At 39.5% G+C, this 26,377-nt stretch overlaps 1 protein-coding gene across 2 annotated transcripts in view; it reads right to left on the reverse strand.

The window, feature by feature from the left end:
* MARCHF1 (membrane associated ring-CH-type finger 1) overlaps nucleotides 1-26,377 on the reverse strand; it is a 304,632-nt gene that overhangs the window by 37,385 nt on the left and 240,870 nt on the right. For both annotated transcript variants that reach the window (XM_060114799.1, XM_060114791.1), the window contains one exon: nucleotides 15,819-15,999. In XM_060114799.1, coding sequence (XP_059970782.1) covers nucleotides 15,819-15,999 — 181 coding nt within the window. The remainder of the gene's footprint in view (nucleotides 1-15,818; nucleotides 16,000-26,377) is intronic.

A 26,377-nucleotide genomic window follows, 5' to 3' on the forward strand; every position in this document is an offset into this window, starting at 1 on the left:
GCTGCTTCTGATATTTACTTCCCTCATTTTCCGTAACATGCTTCTACTGTTATGACGACTCATTGATATTATACATCACCTATTGACCTCTTATTATTGTTGTCGAGGATTTAATGCTCAGCCACAGCCCCACTCACGCATATTCATCCTCTCAGTATAAGCGTATGGCTAGTTTGATTATATCAATATAAGAAATTATAACTATATAAAATGGTATTCATTAAAGAAATCAAGGGTTACTTGAGAGCAGTGTTTTTCAAAGTGTCATCTGGGAATCCTTTCAAGAGATCAATGTGGTCAAAACTATTGAATAATAATTCTCAAAGATTTTTGCATGGTGGGATTTTCCAGAAGCTACACAAAGTATGGCACATGAAGCAGACTGAATAAGGAAGCAGACGCGAGATTTCAGCTGTCTTCCATTAGACCAGACATTAAAGAGATTAGACATTAGAGAGATTAGAAAAGTGAGAAACAGTGCAGCTCTTCTCATTGGATATTTTTTGTTTTGGAAATATAATTTTTCATAAAAATATAGTATTATCTTAACATGAAGTGCTTCTTATTATTTTAAAATAATTTAATAAGTGCATATTTGAACGTTTCTCAGTCTCAGTTCCTAACCTGGTAAATATTCGTAGATATAACCCACATAAACCAAAGCTCTCTGGTGTCTTCCATAATTTGTAAAAGCGTCTTGAGACCAAAATGTTTGAGAATTGCTGCCCTAGAGAAATAATTCACTTTCTTAATAAATTTCTGTTGCATTTTAAAGATAATTCCCTTTTAATTATTTGCTTAAAATGTACCTACTTTAATTTTTTTCTATATCCTTCAATGCATCTATCCAAAGCCCCTTAATCCTACTTCTGAAGCAAGTCAGATATCCTACCAAACTGATTTTTCCACTGACCTCTGACCCTGAGGCTTCTATCCTGTTCCCCATTCTGAACACGTCACTGTCTTGCTGGACGTATTTCTTTTCCTCCTCTGCATCCTCCCCAGGGGCAGTCCCTTTTCAAATAGTTTAGAAATGCTGGGTGCCCAGACCTTGTTCTGACAGCGTCTTTGCTCCTCTGCTGTGTTGCTTCCTGTGCTTTTCCAATCTTAACTTTTTCCCGTGTCAAGTCCCTTATTTTGCTTAAGGATTCCCTTGAAAAGTTTCCTAAGAGGCCATGGGATGTAAATTTTTAGAATCCTTGCATTGTCTGAAAATCTTTATTCTACTCTTACATTTTGTTGGTATATTTGCTAAGTATTAAAATTGTGGTTGAATATTCCTTTAGAATATGCCAGTGCTTACTAAGCCACCTCTTTATCACCAAATTATGGTAGTAATTATCATCATAATTCTGATTACAATGGAATTCATTAGAACCTTTTGAAACTTCCTGAATTTACTCTTCATTTTTATATATTCTTGGTCTTTGGAGTTTTACAGTAGCAAACACTTATCTAAGTATTTCTTTATTTGTGCTGGATAATCATGCTCTTCATTTTTCAGAAGCACTCTTGCATTATTTCTTTGATAATTTTCTCTGCCTTTTTGTCTATTCTATGACTTAAAAAATTGTTTTACTCCTTTTATCCTTTTATTTTAGTTTTTGGAATATTTGTTCAACTTTCTTTTTCAAGTCTTTCATTGAATGCTTTTTATTAGCTACTTGATGTCTAAGGGAAAATTTTTTACTTTTTTTAATTGATGGGTGCCTAAAACATAAATATACAATTTAATCAATTAAGGTTTCTTTGTCAAGTTCTGATAGTAATGCTATGGCAGCTTCCTGAGAAATGCTGGAAACATCATTCTTTCCCTCCCCACTGGACGTGTTTAAATAACACTGGTGTTATGTAGGTTACAGGCCCTGACATCCTCCAATTTCCACAAACATCAAAATGTTGATAAATGCTGGCCTGTGAGGGGCAGGAATTCTTCAGTTGTCATGACTTTGGTTGGACTGTTCTTTGAGCTAAACTCAAGGGGTAAGTTGGGAGGTTAATTTCTGCTATTTCCTCAAAGTCACCTGACAACTCTCTGTGATTCAGAAATTTGGACGAGGAGATGCCCAAAGGGAGGACAGAAGATGTAGGCTGTGAGGAAAGGTGGGTGGTTATTTTTCTTACAGAAACAGATTAATCCCTGAGCTTGGTCTCTTTCAACCCAAGTCCACCCATTAAAGGTATCTGGAATGCTTGGTGACATCAGGGCTTGGACACAGACCTTCCTCAAGAATGGTGTGGCTAAGGCAAAAGAAGACCATTGCCGGCCAGCCTTCCCCTGCCAGGGCACCCAGAGGAAGAGATACGTATCTAGGCTGTTGGGATCATCTTCCCCAGGTAAGGCAAACGGTTGTACAAATTGGTCTACGAATGTCTCAGGGAACTGTGCCCAAGAAAGACCAGAGACTCCAGACATGTTTCTCGGGCATCATAATGCTAAGAATTCCACTATGAATGCCAAGAGAAGGCACCTCTGCTCAGGGTGGCTCAGCGCCAGAGGCTCAGGTGAATCAGGTGCAGAAGCATCGGGACCCCCAGGACAAATGTTTGCAGCAGTGGTGGGTACGGCGTCTCCCCTTCACTGAAATGGTATGGTTTGATGCTCCTGGCAAAGCCTGTTGCTGAGTTTTTCCACTGCTGTTTCTTCTACTTGACACCCCGGTTCTTGAACCAAATCATTGGTACTAGCTCATCGAAGCTAGGGGTTGAAGTCAAGCACCCAATCTGTGTCTATGATCTTTTTAGATCCCACCTTCCTACACCCTAAGCTGTTCCAGGCTAGGCTGTGTGGCTTCAGCGAACGTGCCATGGCTTTGCTGATGCCTGGGAAATGCCACTGTCAGTCAGGGGGTCACTCACGAGTCACGCTGTACTGTCTCCGTTTACCCTGTGTCCTCTTACCTCTTTTATATTTTTGAATTCTAAATAGAATTACATTAAAAAAAAAGGAGGGAGTTCTACTGCTTTAAACAGCTTTGGAAACCAGTTACAATTTCAAAAGACACTTCTTAACTTAAAAATTCTAGTACCATAAACAAGGCTGAGAAGTTGAAATTAAAGTCACTTAAAATTTACATACACTAATAGTTAATATTTATTCTCATCATGTTCCAGATGCAGTGCTGAGTGGTTTTCATGTATTATCTCATTCAGACTGCCTAACAACCATATCGGGTGGTACACACTTTTATTATCTCCATTTTACACATGAGGAAATACAGGCATGGAGAAATTGAGTAACTTGCCCAAAGCTCTAAAGCGACAATGACTCCTTTCAAGGTGCAAACACTGGCAGGCTGACTCCAGAGCTCAAGCCCTAATCATTACACAGGTAGAAAAAAATAAAAATAGCCAGGCTATTGGGTTACTTTGTATCAGAAGTTTTTAAAAGAAATATTTCAATGCATCAATAAAAATGATTAACAACTACATCAGGTGTTCATATGCAAATGGCTGCCCAGCACACTTAGCGGTCACCCTTTAGAAAGTAAACACGAAATAAATTTTGGTCAAATATGCCAGGCAAGGCTAATTATTTTCTTGAACATTTTTATGAACTCCTTAAAAGTTTGCAGTATGTTAATGATTCTCCTGCCTTCACCTTGCTTACATTATTAATTTGCTCAGCAAATTCTTTAGAGATAAACTAAGTTGCAAAGTTAAAGCAACATAACTCTTATGTGGATGACTAAACACCCCGAATCACTGAACAAATTAATCAATGCATGTACCCGTATAATCATCCAATGCTTTAGAAATTAGTTCTTTGAAAATGTGCATGCTACTCTCTTAATGGCCTTCCAGCGAATTCATTGCCAAGTGCTGATTTAGTAAGAATGGAAAAGTGAATTTGCTAGAGCATCGATCGGGTGATGGGAAACTGGGGAAAATAATAACACCGCCACTTTGTGGGACTTTACTGCTGACAAAGGACTTGTACTTACATCATTTTATTCCTCAGTACAAACTGAAAAGTCGGCAAAGTAGATATCAATATTATTGCCACCCTTCCTCCTTCCTCCTTCAATTTGATAGATCCCATCCCAGGTCACAGGATGCACCTACAGCCACAGGGCGGCTACACCAGGGGTTTGACTTTCGCTGTCCTGCACACTCAGCCCAGGTTCTTTTCACTGCCTCATGCTCTATTCCATTGGGGAGATATTTGCAAAGATAGATAGGCATTGCTACCCTGCAGAGGTCATAGACTCTTGGTCTGGGGGCTGAATCTAGCCTTCAGATCTGTTTTGCTTTGCCCAAATAGATTTAGAGTTTGATTAGTTACGACTGTTTTTTAAAAATCAGAAGAGATTAAGCTAAATCTAGAACTGTAGCTTCATCTGGAAAAGTAGTTGATTTGGCAACAATCGACTACTGTTGACTGCTCTGTTTAGAGTAGGCGTGTCTATTTCAGAGTGCCACAGTCACTTCTACTCCTTATCACATGACCGGTATTGACTTATTTGCCATTTATCCTCCTAAAACCAGGCTGCTTCATTCATTTATCTTACCTGCCTGGCTCCCAACAGAAAGTGATTTCTCTGTGGGACTGAGCAGCTTTCCACAGACATGGCGTAATTTTTCTCAGCCAACTTGGGCAGGGTTGTCTTTGTGTATCTTCCCAGCTTTGTTCCTCACTCACTCAACAACCTTTTCATTGAATTTTCTTTATTAAATTGTTCTGCTAATGGAACAGAGAAGTAGTTGTGAAATTGAGGATTCAAAGAAGTCCCATAAACTTCCTTTGGATTATAATGTAATAGCTGGAATTTTATTAACCCTGCCCAGTTACTAAAAATATCTCCCATATAGTTTTTAAGTCTACTTCAAAATATTCTAACTCATTTTCAAACTCTCAGCCTTCATCCCTACTTCACAAGAATGTGAATTCTCTGAAGTCAGAGGACTCTGCTTGTTCATCACTATAATCTTACTACCAGGGACAGTGATTGGCACATAGTAGATGCTCAGTAAATGTCTTGCTGACTGACTGAATGGAAGTGGGAGTAGTGAATCAGGACTGGGCATTCCTGGAACCCTCTCAGTGTGGTTCTTCAGACACAGTTGGCCCTTATCTATGGTGTGGTCTTATTTATGCAGAGTCTAGTAGGAGATTATCAGTCTCTTGGGAGATAAGTCATTTCCTGGAGGCAGAAAAGATCTAGCTCAAAAATTTGTTAGCTTTGCCTATTGGTAGAAACACTTCATCAAAATATCAACTTTTGCATTAAGCTGGCTCTACGTTTACAGAAACACTAGCCTTCAAGAAACAGAATCTTTCATAGATTCAACTAACCCTTCAGTCTACACTGGTTTTCTTGGTTGTGCAAAGAGAAGATGACTTTCATCCCAGCCTGCCTCTTTTCTTAGGGCCAGGAGTCTTCCATGTAGCAGAAGCTTGCTGTCAAGAACCATTTGAATTTGCTTGACTTTTTTTTAGTTCTTAACGACCTGTTTACAACTTATAAGAAAAAAGAGCGTGGCCTGGACCCTCTAGCTTCCAGTCACCTCCCAGGACACCTCGGGTACTCGGCTGCCCTGTACACTCCCCTTTCCTCTCCCTGCTTCTTTCTTTCTCCTCTTCCCTCTCCCTTTCTTCTTCCCTGTCTTCCTTTAGTCATGCTTTTCACTGGCTTTCTTTTTAGAATGTGGAGAGAGTGTGTCTTGTTTTTCCCACCATGGTCTGCTCTAAAGGGTAACAAGATTTTGAAAGCATACACATTACTTCTTCAGGACTCGAACCTGGACTCTATTACTCAGCATCCTGTCCTGTACAACCTGAGCTACTGTGGGTGTGAAGTTTTTCTTCTGAACATTTAAAATTCATTTAATGTGAGGTCCCTTCCTTCCTCCCTCCCTCCCTCCCTCCCTCCCCCCTTCCCTCCCTTCCTCCCTCCCTCCCTCTTCCCTCCCTCCCCCTTCCTTCCCTCCCTCCCCAATTCCCTCCCTCTCTTCCTTTCTTCCTTCCTTCCTTCCTTCCTTTCTCTCTCTCTTTCAGATTCCTCACTTTGCTTTTTTATGAAATCACAGAATTTTATGTTGGAAAAAACTTAAAAAAAATAATCTTGTCCAGACTCTTTGTTTTACAGATGAAGAAACTGAGGCAAAGGTCAGAGGGATTAAGCTTCAGAACCAGAATTAAAATCTGATCTTCTGGGACTTCCCTGGTGGTCCAGTGGTAAAGAATCCACCTTACGATGCAGGGGACACCAGTTCGATCCCTGGTCAGGGAACTAAAAGATCCCACGTGCCGCGGGGCAACTAAGCCCCATGTGCCACAACTACTGAGCTCCCGCACCTGAATTAGAGCCCACATGCCACAAACTGCAGAGCCCACATGCCCTGGAGCCTGCGCGCCGCAACTAGAGAAGAGAAAACGCGCACTCCACAACTAGAGAGAAGCCCGCACACCACAACGAAGAGCCCCATGCGCCACAACTAAGACCCAACGCAGACCAAAATAAATAGATAAGTGGTAAGTAAATCTTAAAAAAAAGAATCACATATTAAAAAAAATCTGATCTTCTGACTTGTAGCTCTTTCCTTTACTATTTGAATGGATTATTTGTCTTTTTAAATTGACTGTAACTCCTCTCTGTATATTTCAGTTAAAAGAGGATTTAAACGTATGACCCATTCCTGACTGTAGGGGTCTCTGTGTTTTGGGGGTGGAGTGTGAGGTCCCCTGGAGGAAGGTCCCTATGATGGAAGCGCTCTTGTCTTCCAGGGCTTCCCTCTCCCCTTTGCTTCAGGTCTCCGTGTGGAGAGACCTCCCTTAGGGGAGAATAGCTCGCCTCTCAGAGAGAACGGGAAAGAGAATGGGGTACGGACTGCCCAACCTCTCTGCCTCCTGACCCACTTTCCCCACTTTTTATAATGTTTCACGCTGTACATTTCACAGGGGCAGGTCCTGCCATAGCTGGCTGGGGTAAATCAGCCTAATTTGGGGCAAAGCGTTCATATGCAGGGTGATAGCACTGGTCTGATGAGGCTGTGGTGTATCTATGTGGGAAGCAAGAAACAGGAGCCACTTGATGGTACCAGGGAGAGAAGAGTAGAAAATTGGAAGGAAGCTGGCTTGTGAGGGACTGGTCCTCTTTTAGAGTGAAATCTTCCAGCCACTGACCTCATGATCATGTTCATAGCCTCACACACGCATGTGGATGGACTAGGTGGGGCTCGATACCATCCTCCCAGGTAGATCATATCAAAGTCTCCCTCATTTCTCTCTTACTTGTCAATCCAACAGAAAAGGAATTTGACTTGGTTTCAATAGTTTTTCAAAAGGCCATGTTGATTCCCAGTGCCTTATGTTTCAAAATATTAAACCAAAAAATTAGGGAAATTTTTTTCTTATGTTTTATGCCAAGATTTGAGCAATGAATTAAGAAAAAAATCCCAGCCAAGAGAGAAGAATGTTTAGCTGGAGGAAAATTTAAATATGAAAGTAATTTGATAATCATTCCACCGTCTTAAGAAAAATGAAAGTGAAAGACAAATATAAATATATCTCTTTCCGAGAAAAATAAATACCGTATGCTAACACATATATATGAAATCTAAAAAAAAAAAAATGGTTCTGATGAACCTAAGGGCAGGACAGGAATAAAGACAGACGCAGACATAAAGAATGGACATGAGGACACAGGGAAGGGTAAGCTGGGACGAAGTGAGAGAGTGGCATGGACATATATACACTACCAAATGTAAAATAGCTAGCTAGTGGGAAGCAGCCGCATAGCACAGGGAGATCAGCTCAGTGCTTTGTGACCACCTAGAGGGGTGGGATAGGGAGGGTGGGAGGGAGATGCAAGAGGGAGGGGATATGGGGATATAAGTATATGTATAGCTGATTCACTTTGTTATATAGCACAAACTAACACAACAATGTAAAGCAATTATACTCCAATAAAGATGTTAACAAAATATATACATACCTCTTTCCCATAAAAAACCCTCAGTCATAAGATGATGCTTTGGGGAAAGCTTTATTTGTAACTCTGTGTGTGTGTGTGTGCGCGCAGATATGCATCTGCTTTTGCACATTCTAATTTGATGCTTTTATGCTTTCCATATGGATCATTGCAACACTGATTCCATCATTTTAACCATAGTTTACATTTCAAATATCAAAATACACAGTATATAAAAGAAGTTCCATTCTGTGTGTCCCTTATCCTTGGCAAAAGGAAAATAGACTCTCCCAAGCGGGGGGCACTGTGTCCAGTTAAAGACTTCGGTAAAGAATATAATGTAAGTTAAGTATCTCTTTTCATATCTAGAATACTAACACCAGGTAACGTTCTAACCAACTCAGTGAAGTTATATTCTTCAAGGCATAATGTTCAAAGAGAGAAACTGAACTAAATTAGTATACAGTTGGGACTTGTAATCAGGAAGTGCTGAAGAGAAATGTTCCAGCCAACAATGATCATTCAGGGATAGTTTACTTACGTCTCCTCTGGGAGACCTAGCAAATCCTGCTCTGTTTTCCCAGATGTCCAACTGGTAGCTAATACCTTCTTGATTACCCCCAGGTTATGGGAAACATGGAGAACAAAAGAGAAGAGACACTTTGCTATGTGTCTATAGTTACTGCAAAAAAAAAAAATAACGCTCTTGATATGATGGTCTCACAATAAAGACCAAATATACGGTGGCTTGCTTTCTCTGAATGACTGTTCCCATTCCCACAGAAAATTCTTGATTCCCACACCACTACCCACCAACTACCATGCTTTTCAAATTTATTACACCGTATTGTAAGTTACTCATCCTTTTCCATCCTTCTTGCAGGGGACTCTAGGCCCTCTGAGAGCAGGGGTTTTCTACCTGATTCTCTACTGAGCACCACTGAGACGTGGTAGATCCTACCGGGAGTTGAGTGAACTGGGGCCATTGGCACCTTTTCTGGACAACCATTCAGAACACAGCTGGCTGCGGCTGTGGGGTCCAGTCTGCCTAGGGGGAGGCCTATTTATGGATGTAAGCTTCACAAAAAAAGAAGATCTGCTCCCCAGAGAAGAATATTTCTATTTTGAACCAATTATTCTATATTATTGAGCCCAGTTGACTACACAGTTGTCTTTCTGTTTTTGAAATTTTACAGACTAATTGACCTACGAGTGTTTCCTCAAAAGGCAAAAGGATGAGGCCATGTGATAATTCCCAGGTACCTATTAGAAAAATATGTGAGATGCTTGTATTTTCTGTCTCATGATTATCTGACACAGACATGTTGGGATTGTTATCTACTCACCCTGGAATATTATTTTAATCCAAATATCAATTGTAGTTCAATTGAGAGCATGAGGGTAAGGCCATAAAACAATAACAGCAACAAAAACCAAGAAAAATGTTTTAGTACGTAAGACAATGCTCCAGTTGAATTGAACTACTTCTCTTTTAATGATCTTCTTTTTGTTATCTGGTGGTTTATTCACTCTCTCCCTTCCCACAGCAAGCAGTTAGGAGCCTGCTGGCCCCTCCTTCTCACAGAATAAAGCCCTTGGAAGGTAAGGGAAGTGCCGGGCTGGAGACAACGCCACCACGGGACCGTGAGAAATCTGTGTGGAAAACGTCCTGGATCATTTGGAGACTGTGAGTTTGAAGACAGAATCACTTCCTAAGAGTATTCTAAATCACTGAGGGATCATAGAGTAATGAAACTGAAACTCAGCAAGAAGAGGGTTGAATGAGCACGCACTGCAAATTATGAGTATGGATGTTCTGCACGTAGTATAAAGGAAGCTTTGTCTGGCCCTGTACCAGGGCAGAGATTTTCATTACTTCCAGGCTTACATGTCTGTGAAGAAATGAAACAGCAAACCTGCTCCCAAGAACTGGGCTCTGACAATAAGGGAACAGCCTGGAGACATCAAAAGTTCATTTGCGGAGGGCTTTCTTATCAGGTAATCCCAAGTAATTTGAGCAAAACTGAGAATTAAGAAGGATGCTGTGGAGAACTCCAAGTACACTAGACCGACGTCAGCATGACACGCTTGCTAAAACCCTTGCCCATGATCAAAGAGAATTGTGCAGAAGTTTATCTAGAACTGACTTCAGCCTTTTATAGACCCAAGTCTATAATTTTGATTTTGTTGTTTTTGTTGTTTAAAGCGAAAAGGCAGCAGCTATGTAACATGTTGAATGAGGGCTACTGGGGGAGCGGAGTGAAGCACATGCTCTGAGAGCAGAAGAAAGAGAAACAACGCAAAGCAGACAGAAGGGCTTTCAAAGCACCGTAGGCTGGCAAATCGGAGTGAAGATCACCGGCCGAGGCTGCTCATGTTTTCAGCCTGTAAACTAATTGATGTTTACAGAATGATGTAGCTAAGTATTAGGAAAATATATGGGGTGAAACAAGCATGTTTAAAAAAGAAGGTTTTACAAACTCTGGTTACCAAAGGGGAAAGGGGGAGGGATAGATTAGGACTTGGGGATTAACAGATACACACTACCGTATATAAAATAGATAATCAACAAGGACCTACTGGATAATTCCCACAGGGAATTATAGTCAATATTTTGTTATAACCTAAAAGGGAAAAGAATCTGAAAAACTTTTATATATATACATAACTGAATCACTTTGCTGTGCACCTGAAACTAATGCAACATTGTAAATCAACTATACTTCAATAAAAAAAATTTTTTAAGGAAGGTTTTAGAAACAATTTTATTTTAGAAAGTTTTAATTTGAAAGATTTCCACTAGATAGTTTAAGTGAAAACTGAAGTTTTAATGCTTAAAGGGCAAGGTTCCCAGTGCTTATGGCAGTGAGATGCCATGCAGCGAGCACATGCTATGGAATCAGGAATCTCGGAGTGTGAGACAGCAAGTGGCTCATGTGCTCTGTAAAATGGGCTTCACGTGCCTACACACAATGGGGCTGTAATGAGATGAAATTAATTGAGAAATGCATTCCAAATGCCTGGCACAGAGTAGAAAATTCATTCTGTGGTGGTTGCATTAGTGAAATTGCAAATCACCCATAATGATAAGTAAAGGATGCATTTTGAATCTCCTTTCTGTATTATTATGTATGATTATTCAACAGGGTGCTAGAAGCTGCTGGCTAGGAACCTGACTACATCCTGCCTGGTCCAATGTTAAGGCTACGAACTGCAAGAGCTCCAGCTCAGCAGAGAATCAGTAACACCCTTGGGGTGGCTGACCTGCTATGCTAACTTGCACTGGCTCTTGGCTATTCTGAAAGATGGATGCTACATCAAATTAAGGAAAGGAAAAAAATAACACGGTAGTTGTTAACTACAGTTCTTTATTTTCTAAAAATAGGTATTTCAACTAAAGCGTTGTAAGTCACTATGGTGGAAATGTAGAAATATAAAAATGCTGTATAGCACAGGGAACTATATTCAATATCCTGTGATAAACCATAATGGAAAAGAATATGAATAAGAATGTATATATATGTATAGCTGAATTACTTCGCTGAACAGCAAAAATTAACGCAACATTGTAAATCAACTATCCTCCAATAAAATAAATTTAAAAATATCAAAATGATTATTCCTTTTTGTTTAGCATAATAAGTTCTACAGAACTTACATTTATGAACTTTCCAATCTTCAACTGTTTTTGATCTATAAACATGACAAGTGCATATGGTTTGACCTAATTGCTACTAAAGCAAACGTAATTGAATTGATTCACTGCCTCATTTTATTTGTAGAAATGAGACAAGGAATTGATGCATGGATTTGCATATTTTGTATTATCTATTTGTCAAATAGTTTGTAAATGGAAAACCATATAGAGAACTCTTATAGGGAAGGACACACAGTGTCAGGAGTATTCTCTGTCCTCATTAAGCTCAGCTTTCTGTCCAGTAGCTGGTTTCTCCCATTCAGGAGTGAGATTCAGATCTGAGCCCCATGCAGGTCTTCAGCTTCAGAACAGATTAGTTTCCTCGTCCTAACTGAGACTGCATGCAGTTCCAGAATGCACTTAGTCATTGCTACGCTTTCTATATTTTTGACTTTTCTGGGCCCTGAGAATTATTTCTGATTCTTGGTAACTCAGTAGATTAATGAGACTTCTATTGAGTGTTATAAAAGTAGCTGAGCGACTGACTTAAAGGTGATGAAAATTGCTTTTTCTCAAATAAGGCCTTGCTTTTATTTAGACTTTAAAGATTTTCTTCTGGAAACATTAGGATACCTTGATGAATTCACTAACTTAGATTTTGGTGTAGTAATAGTAGCAATTAATGAAGTAAGCTTTCACTGATATCTTTAGAGGCTATTAAGCCCCAAGGTTTGTCAGACCATGAAGATTTGTACCTTTCTACTTCAAGAAACCATTTCATCTCCACAGAATCTCCTGCCTCCATTGGCTAATGACAGAAATTCAGAATCATTAGCTAAATTAATTGTTTCATGTGGTTGGTCTTTAGAATGTTATAAACTGTAATAGAATTACTGAGTTGAGAGCAATTAATTAGATGTACTTTGAATATATTCTAATTAAATGCTATACCTGTCATTCTTAATGACCACTTGAAAACTACCAAAAGAAAACTGTTGATGAATCTCAGTGCCATGAAAATAAACCATCCAGAACCGTTTAAATATGCCTCATGTCTGTATAGTTCACATCACTTCAAAATCTGAAAAGTCATTTCAGATACCGCTATTGAAGTATTATCACAGGGCCCCATAATTTTAAGGGAGAAAGTGAAAGAGTGGAATCCTTCTTCTAGGTGTTTAAAGCCCATAAATCATAGAGGTAGGAATAGCATGTATGTTTCTTATGTCTAGGACTGTGTTAGACCATGTTAGACCAGGAGCTGAAAATTCAGATCTGTACACCAGAGCCACAGAGAGATCTGATGCTCAGAGATCACTGAGGTCTCATGCTCAAATGAGAGGAGATCTCTCAGGATCAGAAAGAGGGAGGACTGAGAAATGCAGGGCCCTTGAGGGCAAACAGCTTTACAAAGGGGCCAGCCTCCCGCTAGCTGCACTCGTTGCTGTCTTACGGAAATGTGGTTCCTGTCAAGCCAGATACAGTGGTTTCAAACAAATACAGATGTGTGGGATTTTACATGAAATAATCACAGATTCAAATTTTCAGCCCTGTGGGTCAAGGAAAACACATCTGTGGGCTGTTGGCAAGCAGTCTCTGGATTAGATTCTGACATCCTCTGGAGGTATATATGCCATTAAAAATGAAGGATGTTGACATGCTGCTCTTCATCAATACTTATGACCAATCAAAGGAAACGTCTGTGAAAAGAATCTAGGGTATTTCATTAATCAACAGATAGGATGTGCCCACCAGGTTGCTGCAATATGTATTTTTTTTAAGTTTTTATTGGAGTATAGTTGCTTTACAATGTTGTGTTAGTTTCTGCTGTGCAGCAAAGTGAATTGGTTATACGTATACATATACCCACTCTTTTTTGGATTTCATTCCCATTTAGGTCATGACAGAGGATTGGGTAGAGGTCCCTGTGCTATACAGTAGGTTCTCGTTGGTTATCTATTTTATACATAGTTGTGTATATGTGTCAATCACAATCTCCCAGTTTATCCCACCCCCCTTCCCCCCTTGGTATCCATAAGTTTGTTCTCTACATCTGTGTCTCTATTTCTGCTTTGCAAATAAGTTCATCTGTGCCATTTTTCTAGATTCCACATATAAGAGATATTATACGATATTCGTTTTTATCTTTTTGACTTACTTCACTCTGTATGACAGTCTCTAGGTCTATCCACGTCTCTGCAAATGGCACAATTTTGTTCCTTTTTATGGCTGAGTTTAAGATTAAAAAGACAGATGTATTCGGAGTCTTTCTCTGGTTTGTATACAGGTAGGTTGAGGAAAAAAGATCTCTTGAAAGGATTGTAACTTATTGGGAATGGAATACTAGGAAAGGATCAAAGCTGTATGTCAGGGGTGATTCTAGAAAAGCTGAAGGTAGAAGACTTTCCAAGGTCCATACAGCATCATGTACTGCTTATGATACAAAAATGGGGGAGGGGGCTTCCCTGGTGGCGCAGTGGTTGAGAGTCTCCTGCCGATGCAGGGGACACAGGTTCGTGCCCCGGTCCGGGAAGATCCCACATGCCGCGGAGCGACTAGGCCAGTGAGCCATGGCCACTAAGCCTGTGCATCCGGAGCCTGTGCTCCGCAACGGGAGAGGCCACAACAGTGAGAGGTCCAAGTACCGCAAAAAAAAAAAAAAAAAAAGATTTAAAAATGGGGGAGGGGCACAGTATGAAGAAGAGAAAATTAGAATATTTTATTATCCTAGATTGTTGTTCTCATATTGAAATACTATGTTTGAAAAGTTGAAATGAAAATTTTATACAGATGTAGGTTGAAGAAAATGGAGAACTATACAGATGTTACGAAACAATTGGTACTTCCCTGAGGGGTAAGAAAGGAAATTTACAGAATCACAGAGCACAATGTGTCATGCAGAGGCTCCAGAGAGCACACAGCATCCTTCAGCAGATAAAGCAAAGGGCAAGGAGGTAGGGTCCATTTCTATTTCTGGCATCGATTGCTTTGGGACTTGGAGGATCAGAGTGTCACCTTTTGGCACTCAGGTCACCACACATGTTAAAAAAATCCATAACTGAAAGGTGTTTTATGCACCAGTTTTGACATCTATAAGCCACTGGCAGATTTTAAAAATCTAGGCTATCACAAAAGCAGGGACTGCTGTTCTCCCTCTCTGTAATTTACAGAATTCATGAAGATGTGCAATGGCCAGCCACCAGTCGCACGTCTATTGGAATCTTCTCGTTTGCTTTACATCTCTGCTCATCCTGGAACCCCTCACCTTAATCCACTTTTTCTTTGCATGAAATTTAAATGAAAAAGCAGCTCTAGGAAGATTCATTATTCAAGTTGCAGTCTCCATACTCTCCTTTGGAAATTGAGGCATCCGTATAAGTAAGGCTTCAGTTAGGCTAAAAGATAAGTTAACATGCTAAAATCCAGGGTCCCAGCTATCATGCATGAAGTATATAAAGTTCATTGTCTTCGTCTGCATCCATTACAAGCTATCCTCTGCCAGCATTGATTTAGATGCTAACTTTATATTCAACTCAATTCTTACCTTCATTCTTTAGAAAAATATAACACAAATGAGAAATTTGAAGATTAAATTTATAGATAAAAATACCTCTCTCTTGCAGCTTGATGCACAATATGGAAAAATAATACATGAAAAAATAAATACATAAACTATTAAACCAAATCCCCAGATAAAGGCAAACACAAAAAAGAGTCCACGCCTTGTAGAAGACATCATTCTCTTCCATTACCTAATGCCTGGCTTTCAAGAAATTAGGTGAGTTCATATTGTTTAATCTGTTGGATCTATTATCTAACCTTGGGAACTGACTTCAGTAAGTATCAATACAATGTTCTCACAGCTCTCATCAATTCAATTACATTGACCCACAGGTATATTTTGCGCGCGCGCACACACACACATACACACATGCACATGCTTTTCTTTGACTTTGAAGAGTGAAACAAAAACCAGAGGCCCTAGACCCTAAAACAGAAGTAGGGAGGATTATCTGCAAACACTTGGCTGCATTTTACATATTGAGCCCAACCCAAGATGTGTATTCTTAGCAGATACTAGCATGTTAGCAAGATCTTATTGCGGAAAAGAAATGGGTTTTTAATATGTATGTGTAACTGAATCACTTTGCTGTACACCTGAAACTAACACAACATTGTACATTTTTACTGAAGTCAACTATACTTCAATTAACAAAATGCCTGCTTTGTCGGCTGTCTCTCTCACACCAGTCCCAAGGACACCCTACCTTGCGGAGGGGTTTGAGCTTGGTCTCCATGATGAAGTCGTACTTGCACAGCTCACAGCAGCGCGTGTCAGAGCTTTTGATCCACTGGTGGAGGCAGGCCTGGTGCACGAAGCGCAGGGTGCCCGTGCAGCGGCAGGGCGTGATGAGCGGACTCTCCTCATCCCCTTCGCAGTGACAGATCCTGGGGAGGACACAGCAGCCAGGTGAGATCTCTCCCTCGGGGAGCACACGGCATCCTCCTCCCACACATCCCAGGCTGTATTAGAAACTGCAACCTCACATTCAGACCCATGGACATTGCACTTCAGCTTAATGCTAGAGCAGAATCTATAGCCAATACTAATTTCCTTTCCCTTGCGTAGTCATTGCTGGACTCTTAAGTCACGTTCAAAGGCGTTAGACACCAATACATCAAAAATGTGCGATCATTCCTACACAGAAGTCAATTTTAACAGCATAGCTATTGAGCTATGTCCCCATCTTCATCTATTAAAAGTCAGTGTCCATAGGCACAAGCTTGCTTTCATATACAAAAGTTATGACTTAGTATTCTAAGGAATGCTGGAACCTGGTAACTTCAATGTTTTACTTTGATGGTAGTTTTATGGGGTGTATACTTTATTACATATGATATCTTACCAATGTGGAAGAATTCTGAAACATTTTAATATGCTACTATGGAATAAAGTGAATATAGAAAGTCTCAACTTGGAAGTATTATTAAGATTTTCCTAGGAAGATGCACACATATTTGGTCAAAACAAAAGGCCTAAACTGTCAATAATCATCGTCACAAAACTTACTGATTACAGAAAGTTCAAGTACAGTAAATCCTACTGTTTTAAAATGTTAATTACTACATCTTCCAAGGAATTCCTAGTTCAAGTAGTTTACTGAATTACTATGACTTCGAGTGTCATAGATTCATAGTCTATGAAATCGTCATTATTCTCTTCTTCAAGTTTAAAAAAATAATTTGTTTTCCTCACTGGATAAGTTTTTATACCACCAGGTCACAAATTCAAACCTTAGAACTTCAATAATTCTTATTATATAACCAGCTGTTAGAAGTTGTTACTAAATTTGATTAGAAATATTGCTTTAACTCTGTTAGAAATATGAATGGAATGTTCCCAAAACACCTGTATAGTAATTTTTTGGAGCAGAATCACAGTGGTAGGCTGGAAGAATGTTTGAGTTGCTGCTACTGCTCTTTCCTTTCATCCCTCTTCTCCGGAAGCATGTTTTAAAGAGTGGATTTTAAAATATATTTATCTAGCTCAGCTGTCTCCCCAGGGGAAATGTGATGGTTGGTCAGATTGTTACTGCAATGAGATACAGGAATTGAAACCCAACCCTCCCCTAACCTCAAAATAAAGAAGTATGACACAGTACACTAGTATCTTGGATCTCCTTTTCTTAAGTAAAGATAAAGTAGGCCAAGAGGAACACTGACTTCAAAATTTCTTTGGGTGGAGTGATAGGATGAGAACACAGGAAAGTTCAAAGTCAGCGTCTGCCTTCCCCTGGACAGAGTTAGGAGGTAGCAGTGTTGGATGTTGCGGCACATGTCAAAGGCTGGCGTGGTGGGGAAACACTAAAACTCATCTCAGAGCCTATTAATATGAAAGCCTGAGATATGTCCTCTCTCCAAACGTGTAGGTCCTAGGATCAGGGCTTAAGTATACTTTATAGCATACCTGTTGCCAAGACTGTTGGTCAGTAGATGCTTGTTGACTAAAGGAATTGTTCTGTCAACAAACTGTGACTTATTATAAAAGCAACCAGTGAAAGCAAATCTGGGTTTCTATAGCACATCATTTTATTATAATATTTTTTTGGGGGGTCACTGAAACCTAACGAACTATACATCATGAGTGGCTGAGATTTCTGAAGTCCTCTGAACCTCTTCTCTACCTGTTCCCACACAAAGATACTCCCTTAGATCAGGGGCCAGCACACCATGACCCGTTTCTTCCTGCTGCATGTTTTGGTAAATAAAGTTTTATTGGACCACACCCACACACGTTTGTTTAGAGCTGTGTTCCACTATAACTGTAGACCTGAGAGTTGATGCAGAGGCCACGTGGCCACAAAAACTATCATCTTCACTATCTGTCCCTTTACAGAAAACACATGTCTTAAACACGGTGATCCTGAGTTAAAGACAATGTCTGACTATTATCAACAGTGATGAAAACAAGTTTCACAAAATAAATCACCCCAAATTCTGCAAGTAACAAGAGTTGAAGTAAAGGTTCCAGAGAGAAGCACACAATAAAGACGAAAGCCCCTCCTGACCCACCACTGAAGCCCGCTGGTCCATAGCAGTCTGCAGGAACAGGGGGTAAAGTTTCTTATTTGAAAAAGAAAAATTTGTAGTTAATGCCATCTCATAATTCGTCACCACAAAGGGGGTCAAGTGCTGCACAGCTGCCAAGATGATTCTGAGGCTCTGAATTTTTACTAACTTAAAGAAGTAATTCATCATAAGCAGATGTAAACAGGGACCTCACTGATTACTGAGTTCAGACTGACCAGAACCATTCTCTGCTTGTAGTCAAGACTTCTTATATCTTACAGATTTTTTTTAAAGAACTTCTCCTGAAACTGTCACCTGAAGCATCACTGGCAATATCATTTTTTCATAAAGTTAAGATTATTTCCCATAGGAAAAATCAAAAGCTTGGTTCATTTTCATTTCCATTTCACAAGATTTCTTTTTATGTGATTTTAGCATTTTGAATTTTTTCTAAATTATCCAACTCAGGTTGGCTCCTAAAGAGTCTTTTTCAAACTATGTTGAGATTGTTCTAAATGAATTTAAAAGCTAAATATCAACTTCAAATATCTGCTAGAAATGAAAATAAAGTGACAGAGCCATTACAGGAAGAATTAAACAATCCTTAAATTGATATACTTCACACAAACCATAACTGCTAAATTATAAATGAAAGCATAGTAATAAAAATATAAACATGCTTTTTCCAACAGAATAATTGTGTAGAGAAAATGATTTCAATAATAAAATTAAAATGCACTGTAAAATAATCATAATTTTGATGCATTTTTACCTTATGGGAAATCGAGACTTGGGAATTAAGTGATTTTTAAAAATCATTGATGATCTACATTGGTGTCTGTCACCTAGCTGCAGGAACAAGCTGAATTCACAGATATTATTGGCATTTTAGTATTTTAACTGGCTGCTTACAGTCCAACCACCATGTGTTAGGCTTTTCACCATTTATGACTAATGAATAAACATCTACACTTCCATATAATTTCCAGTTTTCTGTAAAGAGTGGACCATAAAATGCTATTGAGCAAATTAAATTTTAGAAAATGTTTAATTTTAATTTAATTTTAATTTAATTTCTAAAATAAATTTTAGAAAACACAAATGCATGTGTTTGCAGCTTCAAGTCCCCCCTTAATGTTTGAGTTTTAAGAAATGTTGGCTTTTTTTTTTTTCAGTCTTATAGATCTGAAAATGACCTCCACTGCCACCTCCAGTCCCCATCCCTTGCCAAGGCTTCTTGGCTCAGGTAGAATAGTATTTTTTTTTAATGCATAAGTTTTTAAAAAAATAATTCATCACTTTAAAAAATATTTGTGAGGGCCACAGTGATTATGTAACTTTAGAATTATTTTCATTCATTCATTCATTCATTCATTATTTAATTCATTCACATTTTCTTAGTTCTTGCTACATGAAAAGAAAATCAGACACTAGCATCTGCATGGAGGGTGACTTGAGAGGAAGAGAGAAGAGAACCTGAAGGCAGGGACACCATTTGGGCAACGATTACAAACATCTAGGTATTAAGAATCTGGAACAATGTGGTAACACTTGGGAAGAGATGGGAGACAGCCTGCAGAGTGTGTCAGGATCCCCGAGGGCCTTGCTTGGTTTCCATGACTACTAGTTTTGGCATCGAAGCACATCTACAACATGGGACTCTTAAAGGCAGTCATCCCTGTAACCTTCAGACAGCATTGCAACTCTTTTCCCATATTCCATGCCATTTTTTTCCCTTTCTCTATCCCCTCATTTCCCTACCTACATTTTCTTCCATCCTCCTCTCTAACTAAATAAGCTTTAAACACAGTACTTATGGACACTGCTATGTTTGTAATGGTTTAGTTTGGACGTTAATCTTTACTCAAAACTAGTCATCATGCTTCAGAGTTTGGTGCCCATTCTTCGCCTTTCAAAGAACCAGCTTGGTTTTATTGATATTTTTCTATTTTTTTAACCTTTATTTTATTTATTTCCTCTCTGATCTTTATTATGTCCTACCTTCTGCTGACTTTAGGGGTTTTTTTGTTCTTCTTTTTCTAATTATTTTAGGTGGTAGGTTAGGTTGTTTATTTGAGATTTATCTTGTTTTTTGAAGAAGGCCTGTATTGCTATGAACTTCCCTCTAAGAACTGCTTTTGCTGCATCCCACAGATTTTGTATGGTTGTGTTTTGATGTCCATTCTTAGAATTCACTTTCTTAAGCTAAAAAATGATTAGAACACATGTTGGGCAGAAGGCATGTTGAAGGGTAGTAAGCAGTTACGAGAAATTAGTGCTCAAGTAAACAAGTGAGGAGATATAACCACTCTTTTTGAGAAATATAGCAGAGCAATGAAAGGATGGCAGACTAGAGAAAATACTAGTTTTCACTTTCATTTCATTGTTTTTTAACAGTAAAAGCTGTGTTCATAAGCAGAAGTGAAGGTGCCACAGAGAGGGAGACATTTACAGAAATAATCAGGCAAGAGAATGACCCATTGTTAAATGAAGTTTCTTGAGAAGTCAGGAGAATGCGGGGAAAGAAGAAATGGTAGAGGAATATCTTTGGACAAGTGCAAGGGTATCCAGGAGGGAAACAGACACCATTTCCCGTGAGCAAGAGGTAGAGGAGAAATGGCAGGTGAAGATGGAAAGGAGGTGGGGGCAGGGAAGGTGCAGCCCCTGGGCCTAGGGGGGTCTTACTATCTTCCCTGATATAACAGACAACAGATAACTAAAGGGAAGGCAGGAAGGCATGGGGTTACGGTCTCACAGAGGCTGTAAATAATTAAAGAAAGCCACTGGGAGAATGTGATGGAAAGTTAACCAAGCATGTATATCAGAATCGTGGAGCAGCCATGAGGTCCCCGGTGAGATGAGACAGCATGGATTTATGGTGGACGTTCTGGGATTCAGTATGCTGAGCAGTCAGAGAGGTCCTACAAAGGGTAGCACAACCTCTCCTTCCCGAGATCACTAGGTCAGGCTGGAGAAGGATGAGGAGTGAAGGATTCTGGTGCATCAGAGAAGATGGTGTGAAGATAGTTGTCATAAAGTCTAGATGAACTGAGCAGGGAAGCTAGTGAAACCACCTCATGGTCATTGTTTTATGAGAAAAGGATGGGTTTGAGAGACCAGAAGACACAGCGATGCGGAAGAACAGATGCTGAAAATAGGAGGAAATGGGACAAAGATTGTTTCTGTGTACAGTATCCATTCATCTCCCTCATGGATGAATTCGTATCCCTTCTGTTGTATTTTTTCCACTGTCACAGAAAAAATAAAAATAAAAAATATAGACTTATTTGGTGCTTGAGGTTCACAAGCAAATCCAGTCCTGACTCACATCCTTGTTTTCCACTCCAGTAAACTGGAGAAGTTCTCTGTTTACTCATGTGTAAAATGAGGTCAAAAATAACTCTTAGGGTGCCATGAGGATTAAATAAAAGAGTACATGTCTGGCGTATAGTAGGCAATCTAATACTTGTTAATTTTATTATGGCTAATTTGTTAACTTTATCATGGGACCATGGGATTAATACTATTGTTACTACTACTATTAATTTGGTTTTTCTATGTTACTGCTGCCAATGCACTGGGACTAACAGATTTTAGCAGCTAGTTTGTGAAGTCAGTTAAAGCAAGTGCTTGTAAGGCCAAGGTCACGAATTCTGACAGCATCCAGGTGAGTTAGGTATGACACCTTTGAATCCCCAGGTTAGTCGAGTCACAAACATGTCTCAAAGAAATCCTGGCATGGGAGTGTGTTTAGATCTGTGTAGAGTAAACCTGGGATGGGATTCAGCTTCACTCTTCTGTATGTTGGGTGCTCTCAGACAAGTTTTCAGACAGTTGGTTTTTCATCTGTAAAATTTTATATGGCTATCACAAGGCTCAAATAAGATATATGAGAAAATACTGCAAAATATATATATTATCCCAAAGTAGGGCACTATTGCCAATACATAAACAGTCAATAAAGTCAACAAAAAGTGCTGCTAGGTAATAAATGCATGCTTTTTTAGAAAAGCAACTCAATTCTTTTTTAGTTTGTTTAAATTAATTTTTATTGGAGTATAGTTGCTTTATAATATTGTGTTAGCTTCTGCTGTATAGCAAAGTGAATCAGCTATACGTATACATATATCCCCTCTTCTTTGGATTTCCTTTCCATTTAGGTCACCACAGTTCATTAAGTAGAGTTCCCTGTGCTATACAGTATGTTCCCCTCAGTTGTCTATTTTATACAGAGTATCAGTAGTGTTTATGTGTCAACGCCAGTTTCCCAATTCATCCCACTCCACCCCACCCTTGGTATCCATAAATTTGTTCTTTACGTCTGTGTCTCTATTTCTGCTTTGCAAATAAGATCATCTCTACCAGTTTTCTAGATTCCATATATATTCATTAATATACAATATTTGTTTTTCTCTTTCAGACTTACTTCACTCTGTAGGACACTCTCTAGGTCCATCCACGTCTCTACAAATGAACCAATTTTGTTCCTTTTTATGGCTGAGTAATATTCCATTATATATATGTATCTTCTTTTTTTTTTTTTTTTTTGTGGTATGTGGGCCTCTCACTGTTGTGGCCTCTCTGGTTGCGAAGCACAGGCTCCGGACGCATAGGCCCAGCGGCCATGGCTCACGGGCCCAGCCGCTCCGCGGCATGTGGGATCTTCCCAGACCGGGGCACGAACCCGTGTCCCTTGCATCGGCAGGCAGACCCTCAACCACTGCGCCACCAGGGAAGCCCATATGTATCTTCTTTATCCATTCCTCTGTTGATGAACATTTAGGTTAAAGCAACACCATTTTTTATGTCTGCATTTTACTTCACAGGACTCTGTCATTTTTCATCTCATAGGACTGTGATGTAAGTCAGGGAGATATTTCCTAATCTACCGTACTAATGAGATTACTTTTCTCCTAAGCTACCAACGTCCTCCTCATAGTCAAGTCCAAGGGCCTTCTCTAGTTCTCCGTCTTTCCTGATGTCCTTTTACATTATGGACTAACCCCTCCTTCTTGAAACTTCTCCCTTTTTGGCTTATATGACACTGCTCTTATATCACTACCCTTACACTTGGGAAAAGTGGAATCAGAAGAGCATGCAGGATGATCGTAGGAATTGAAATAGTGACTACTTATGGAGGACCAACCCAGAATGTCGGTATTCTGGAACCTGGAAAGATGAAAGATGATGCGGGAGATGATCCTATGATAAGACATAACAGGTGAGTTACCATGTGGAGAATAGTATACAATTCAGCATGTCTAAATTCATGGGTAAAACTCGTCTACCATAATTTAATATTGTAGGGTACAAGGCCCACCTCTTACAGTATGAGTGTACTCATTTTGAGACATAAAAAAAAAAAATTAAGTCCTACATTTAACATCTTGGAGGGGAAAAAAAGAGCAAGGAAGGGCCATTACATGCCAATTGTCTTTAGATATATGACAGGCTATTGTGTGAAAGGGCAGCCGGTCTTATTCTGAACCATAACTGGATCCAGGGAGTACAAGTTAAAGAATATATATATATATATTGATATATACAGAACTTTCCAAAGATGAACTGATCTTGCCCAGGAGGGTGTGGATTTCCCACCATGGAAGGTACTCAAGCAACAAACGTAAGTTGTGTGATTACATGGCAGGCATAGTGTAAAGGAATTCTTAAACTACATGACCTAAAATTTCTAGTGTTGAGAGTCTGTTTTCCTTCCTTTCCAACAGACCGATCTCCCTGCTCCACCCCCTGAAATTTCTTTGTCAGCATTTCCCCTCTGCTTATCCTGGGAGTTTTGTACTTAACCCTTTGATTTTTCCATTCTACGCTGACTGCCCCAGGGAGGCCATCCTGGACCACAAGTTCAAGCATTGCTCCTAGACTTGTGATTTTAAAATATTCATCTCCAAAACCAACCGTTGCCCTTCCAACAGCAAGAAACCTCAGCCGGTTCTTACTGGTTCCTGCATCTCACCATCTCCAAAATAGCTTCTCTTCCCAAAGATGCCATTCCATCAACATCAACATCCCGTTCTATTGCTTGCCTTTGCTTTGAGCTTTTCAGGTACTTCGTACTCTAAATTCAAATGATCAACATGCCAATAATTTTTCTCCCTTAGTGTTTTGGGTTTTTAAATTATTTTCCTCTTTTCATCCTCACTGCCATTGCTCTGGTACTTTTGAATTGTCACCAGATATACAAACTGTCTTAAAGCCTCTGCTCCTTCCAAATCATTCTTTTTTTTTTTTTGCGGTACGCGGGCCTCTCACTGTTGGGGCCTCTCCCGTTGTGGAGCACAGGCTCCGGACGCGCAGGCTCAGCGGCCATGGCTCACGGGCCCAGCCCCTCCGCGTCATGGGGGATCTTCCGGGACAGGGGCACGAACCCGCGTCCCTTGCATCAGTAGGCGGACTCTCAACCACTGCGCCACCAGGGAAGCCCCAAATCATTCTTTAAACATACAGTTATTCAGATCCTCTTAAAATACTGCCATTCTTCAAGAACCCTATCATCAATCAAATAAAATCCAAATTACTTCACCTGGTTTTCAGCTGACCTTCCATAATTTGGATTTACCTTACCCATCCTGCTGTATTTCCTCTTAATCCCTAACATACAGGCATAGCAGCATGCTACAGAATTTACCAGCTGAGAAGCTATGAGTTTTGCCACAAATAACTTACCACTGTGCCAAGATCTTGATTCCTCTCCATCTAGGGGGCATTTTAAGGGTCTGGGTGTGTTGTCCATTAATCCCAGTTAACTCACAAATGTTACCATGCTCTGCGCGTGTCATGATGTAGAAAGTGTTGGGAAATACTGCTGTGGTTTTTAATAGTACAATCACCTTAGAACCCTAGTTCTGCTGGTCCATGTCTGTTACCTCACTTAATCTCTGGTATTTTCAAGTTCCTCACCAATAAAATAGGAAAACAGCAGTGTCTACTTCATAGGATTGTTTATAAGAATTAAGTTAATTAAGTGTCAATGGTTAAATACTATTTTTTTAAAATTAATGCTCAGATGTTTATTTCCTCAGCCTATTGCGTTCTGCGACTGTGCTTCTGGGAATTTTCTCAAATATGATCCCAAACCCCTGAGACCCTATTTCTTGATCACACTTCATTTAAATTTAAGCTGCCCCAAGACTCACATCCTTCATGAAATAGACTCTAGATCTTCTTTCCCTGCAGTGTTTGAGGTGTCACTGTTCTTAGCACAGATACAGATCCGGTCTTTGCTGTTTGTTGTTTCATCTTTGCAAGTTCTGCTATTATGAGCTGAATAAATTCTTGTTTATTAATTTTGAGGGTCAGGATCTTCTTTGTATGGAAAGAATAGCAGGATATTAAGATTAATTTAAGTGATGAGAGTGTTAAAAAGTCAAGGTGAAGATGGCTGATTCCTAGACCGCAAATGGATTGGGAATGCTATACTTTAAACTGTTGTTTAAGCGTGTACAGACCAAAAGAGATAGCCGAGGTTAGCGAGATGATTTATCAATTCTCAGAAGATGTTACCAACTACCAGTGTTTTGTTTATGTTTCGGGAAAACTCACTTATAATGAAAGTGAGAAATGTATGACCCTTACAAGTACCATGCACTCTTTATTTGCATTTGAGGAACTAAACTGAGGTGTACCAATTTTACACCCTCTCTGAGCATCAGAGGAAGTCAAGCAAACCGATCTGCTGTAGAAAGGAGAAGTAACTCTTATTTAATAAACAGAGAAGAAGATAGGCAGTATTTAATATTAGTCTTACTAGCAGCTGTTTCCAGCAACTCTTACTGATATGGAGCCAGAGAATATCTTTAGAATTAAAAGAAAAAGGCCTTGCAAATCAGGTTTCTAAGATTTCCCTACAGAGATGAAGATAAGTATTATGAGCTACCATTCAGCCTGAGATTTAAAATTTTTTGAAAACTTCTATTAAAGGTACAATTATGACATAGGAATAAAAATATTTTGTAGAGAGCTGATACAATTTTTATAATCATAAGATGGGTCATGCTGAATCTACAATCTTTTTAACATCTACAGATGAGTGACAGCTCTTTACACACAAGTGACTTTTTTAAGTGTTTTGTTTTCTCAAAGGAATATTTTCAACTCGAAAAACCTGGTATATACCATGACTTCCTGAGTTTGATTTCATGCCCTAATTTGTCACCACTGACTTGGTCAAAACCTCAGACCATCTGCACAGAGCTGCAGGGAAGGATCAACAACAAAGGCAGAGACATAGCAACGTCCC

Source organism: Mesoplodon densirostris, chromosome 1, assembly GCF_025265405.1.
Source record: "Mesoplodon densirostris isolate mMesDen1 chromosome 1, mMesDen1 primary haplotype, whole genome shotgun sequence".
Taxonomy (NCBI): Eukaryota; Metazoa; Chordata; class Mammalia; order Artiodactyla; family Ziphiidae; genus Mesoplodon; species Mesoplodon densirostris.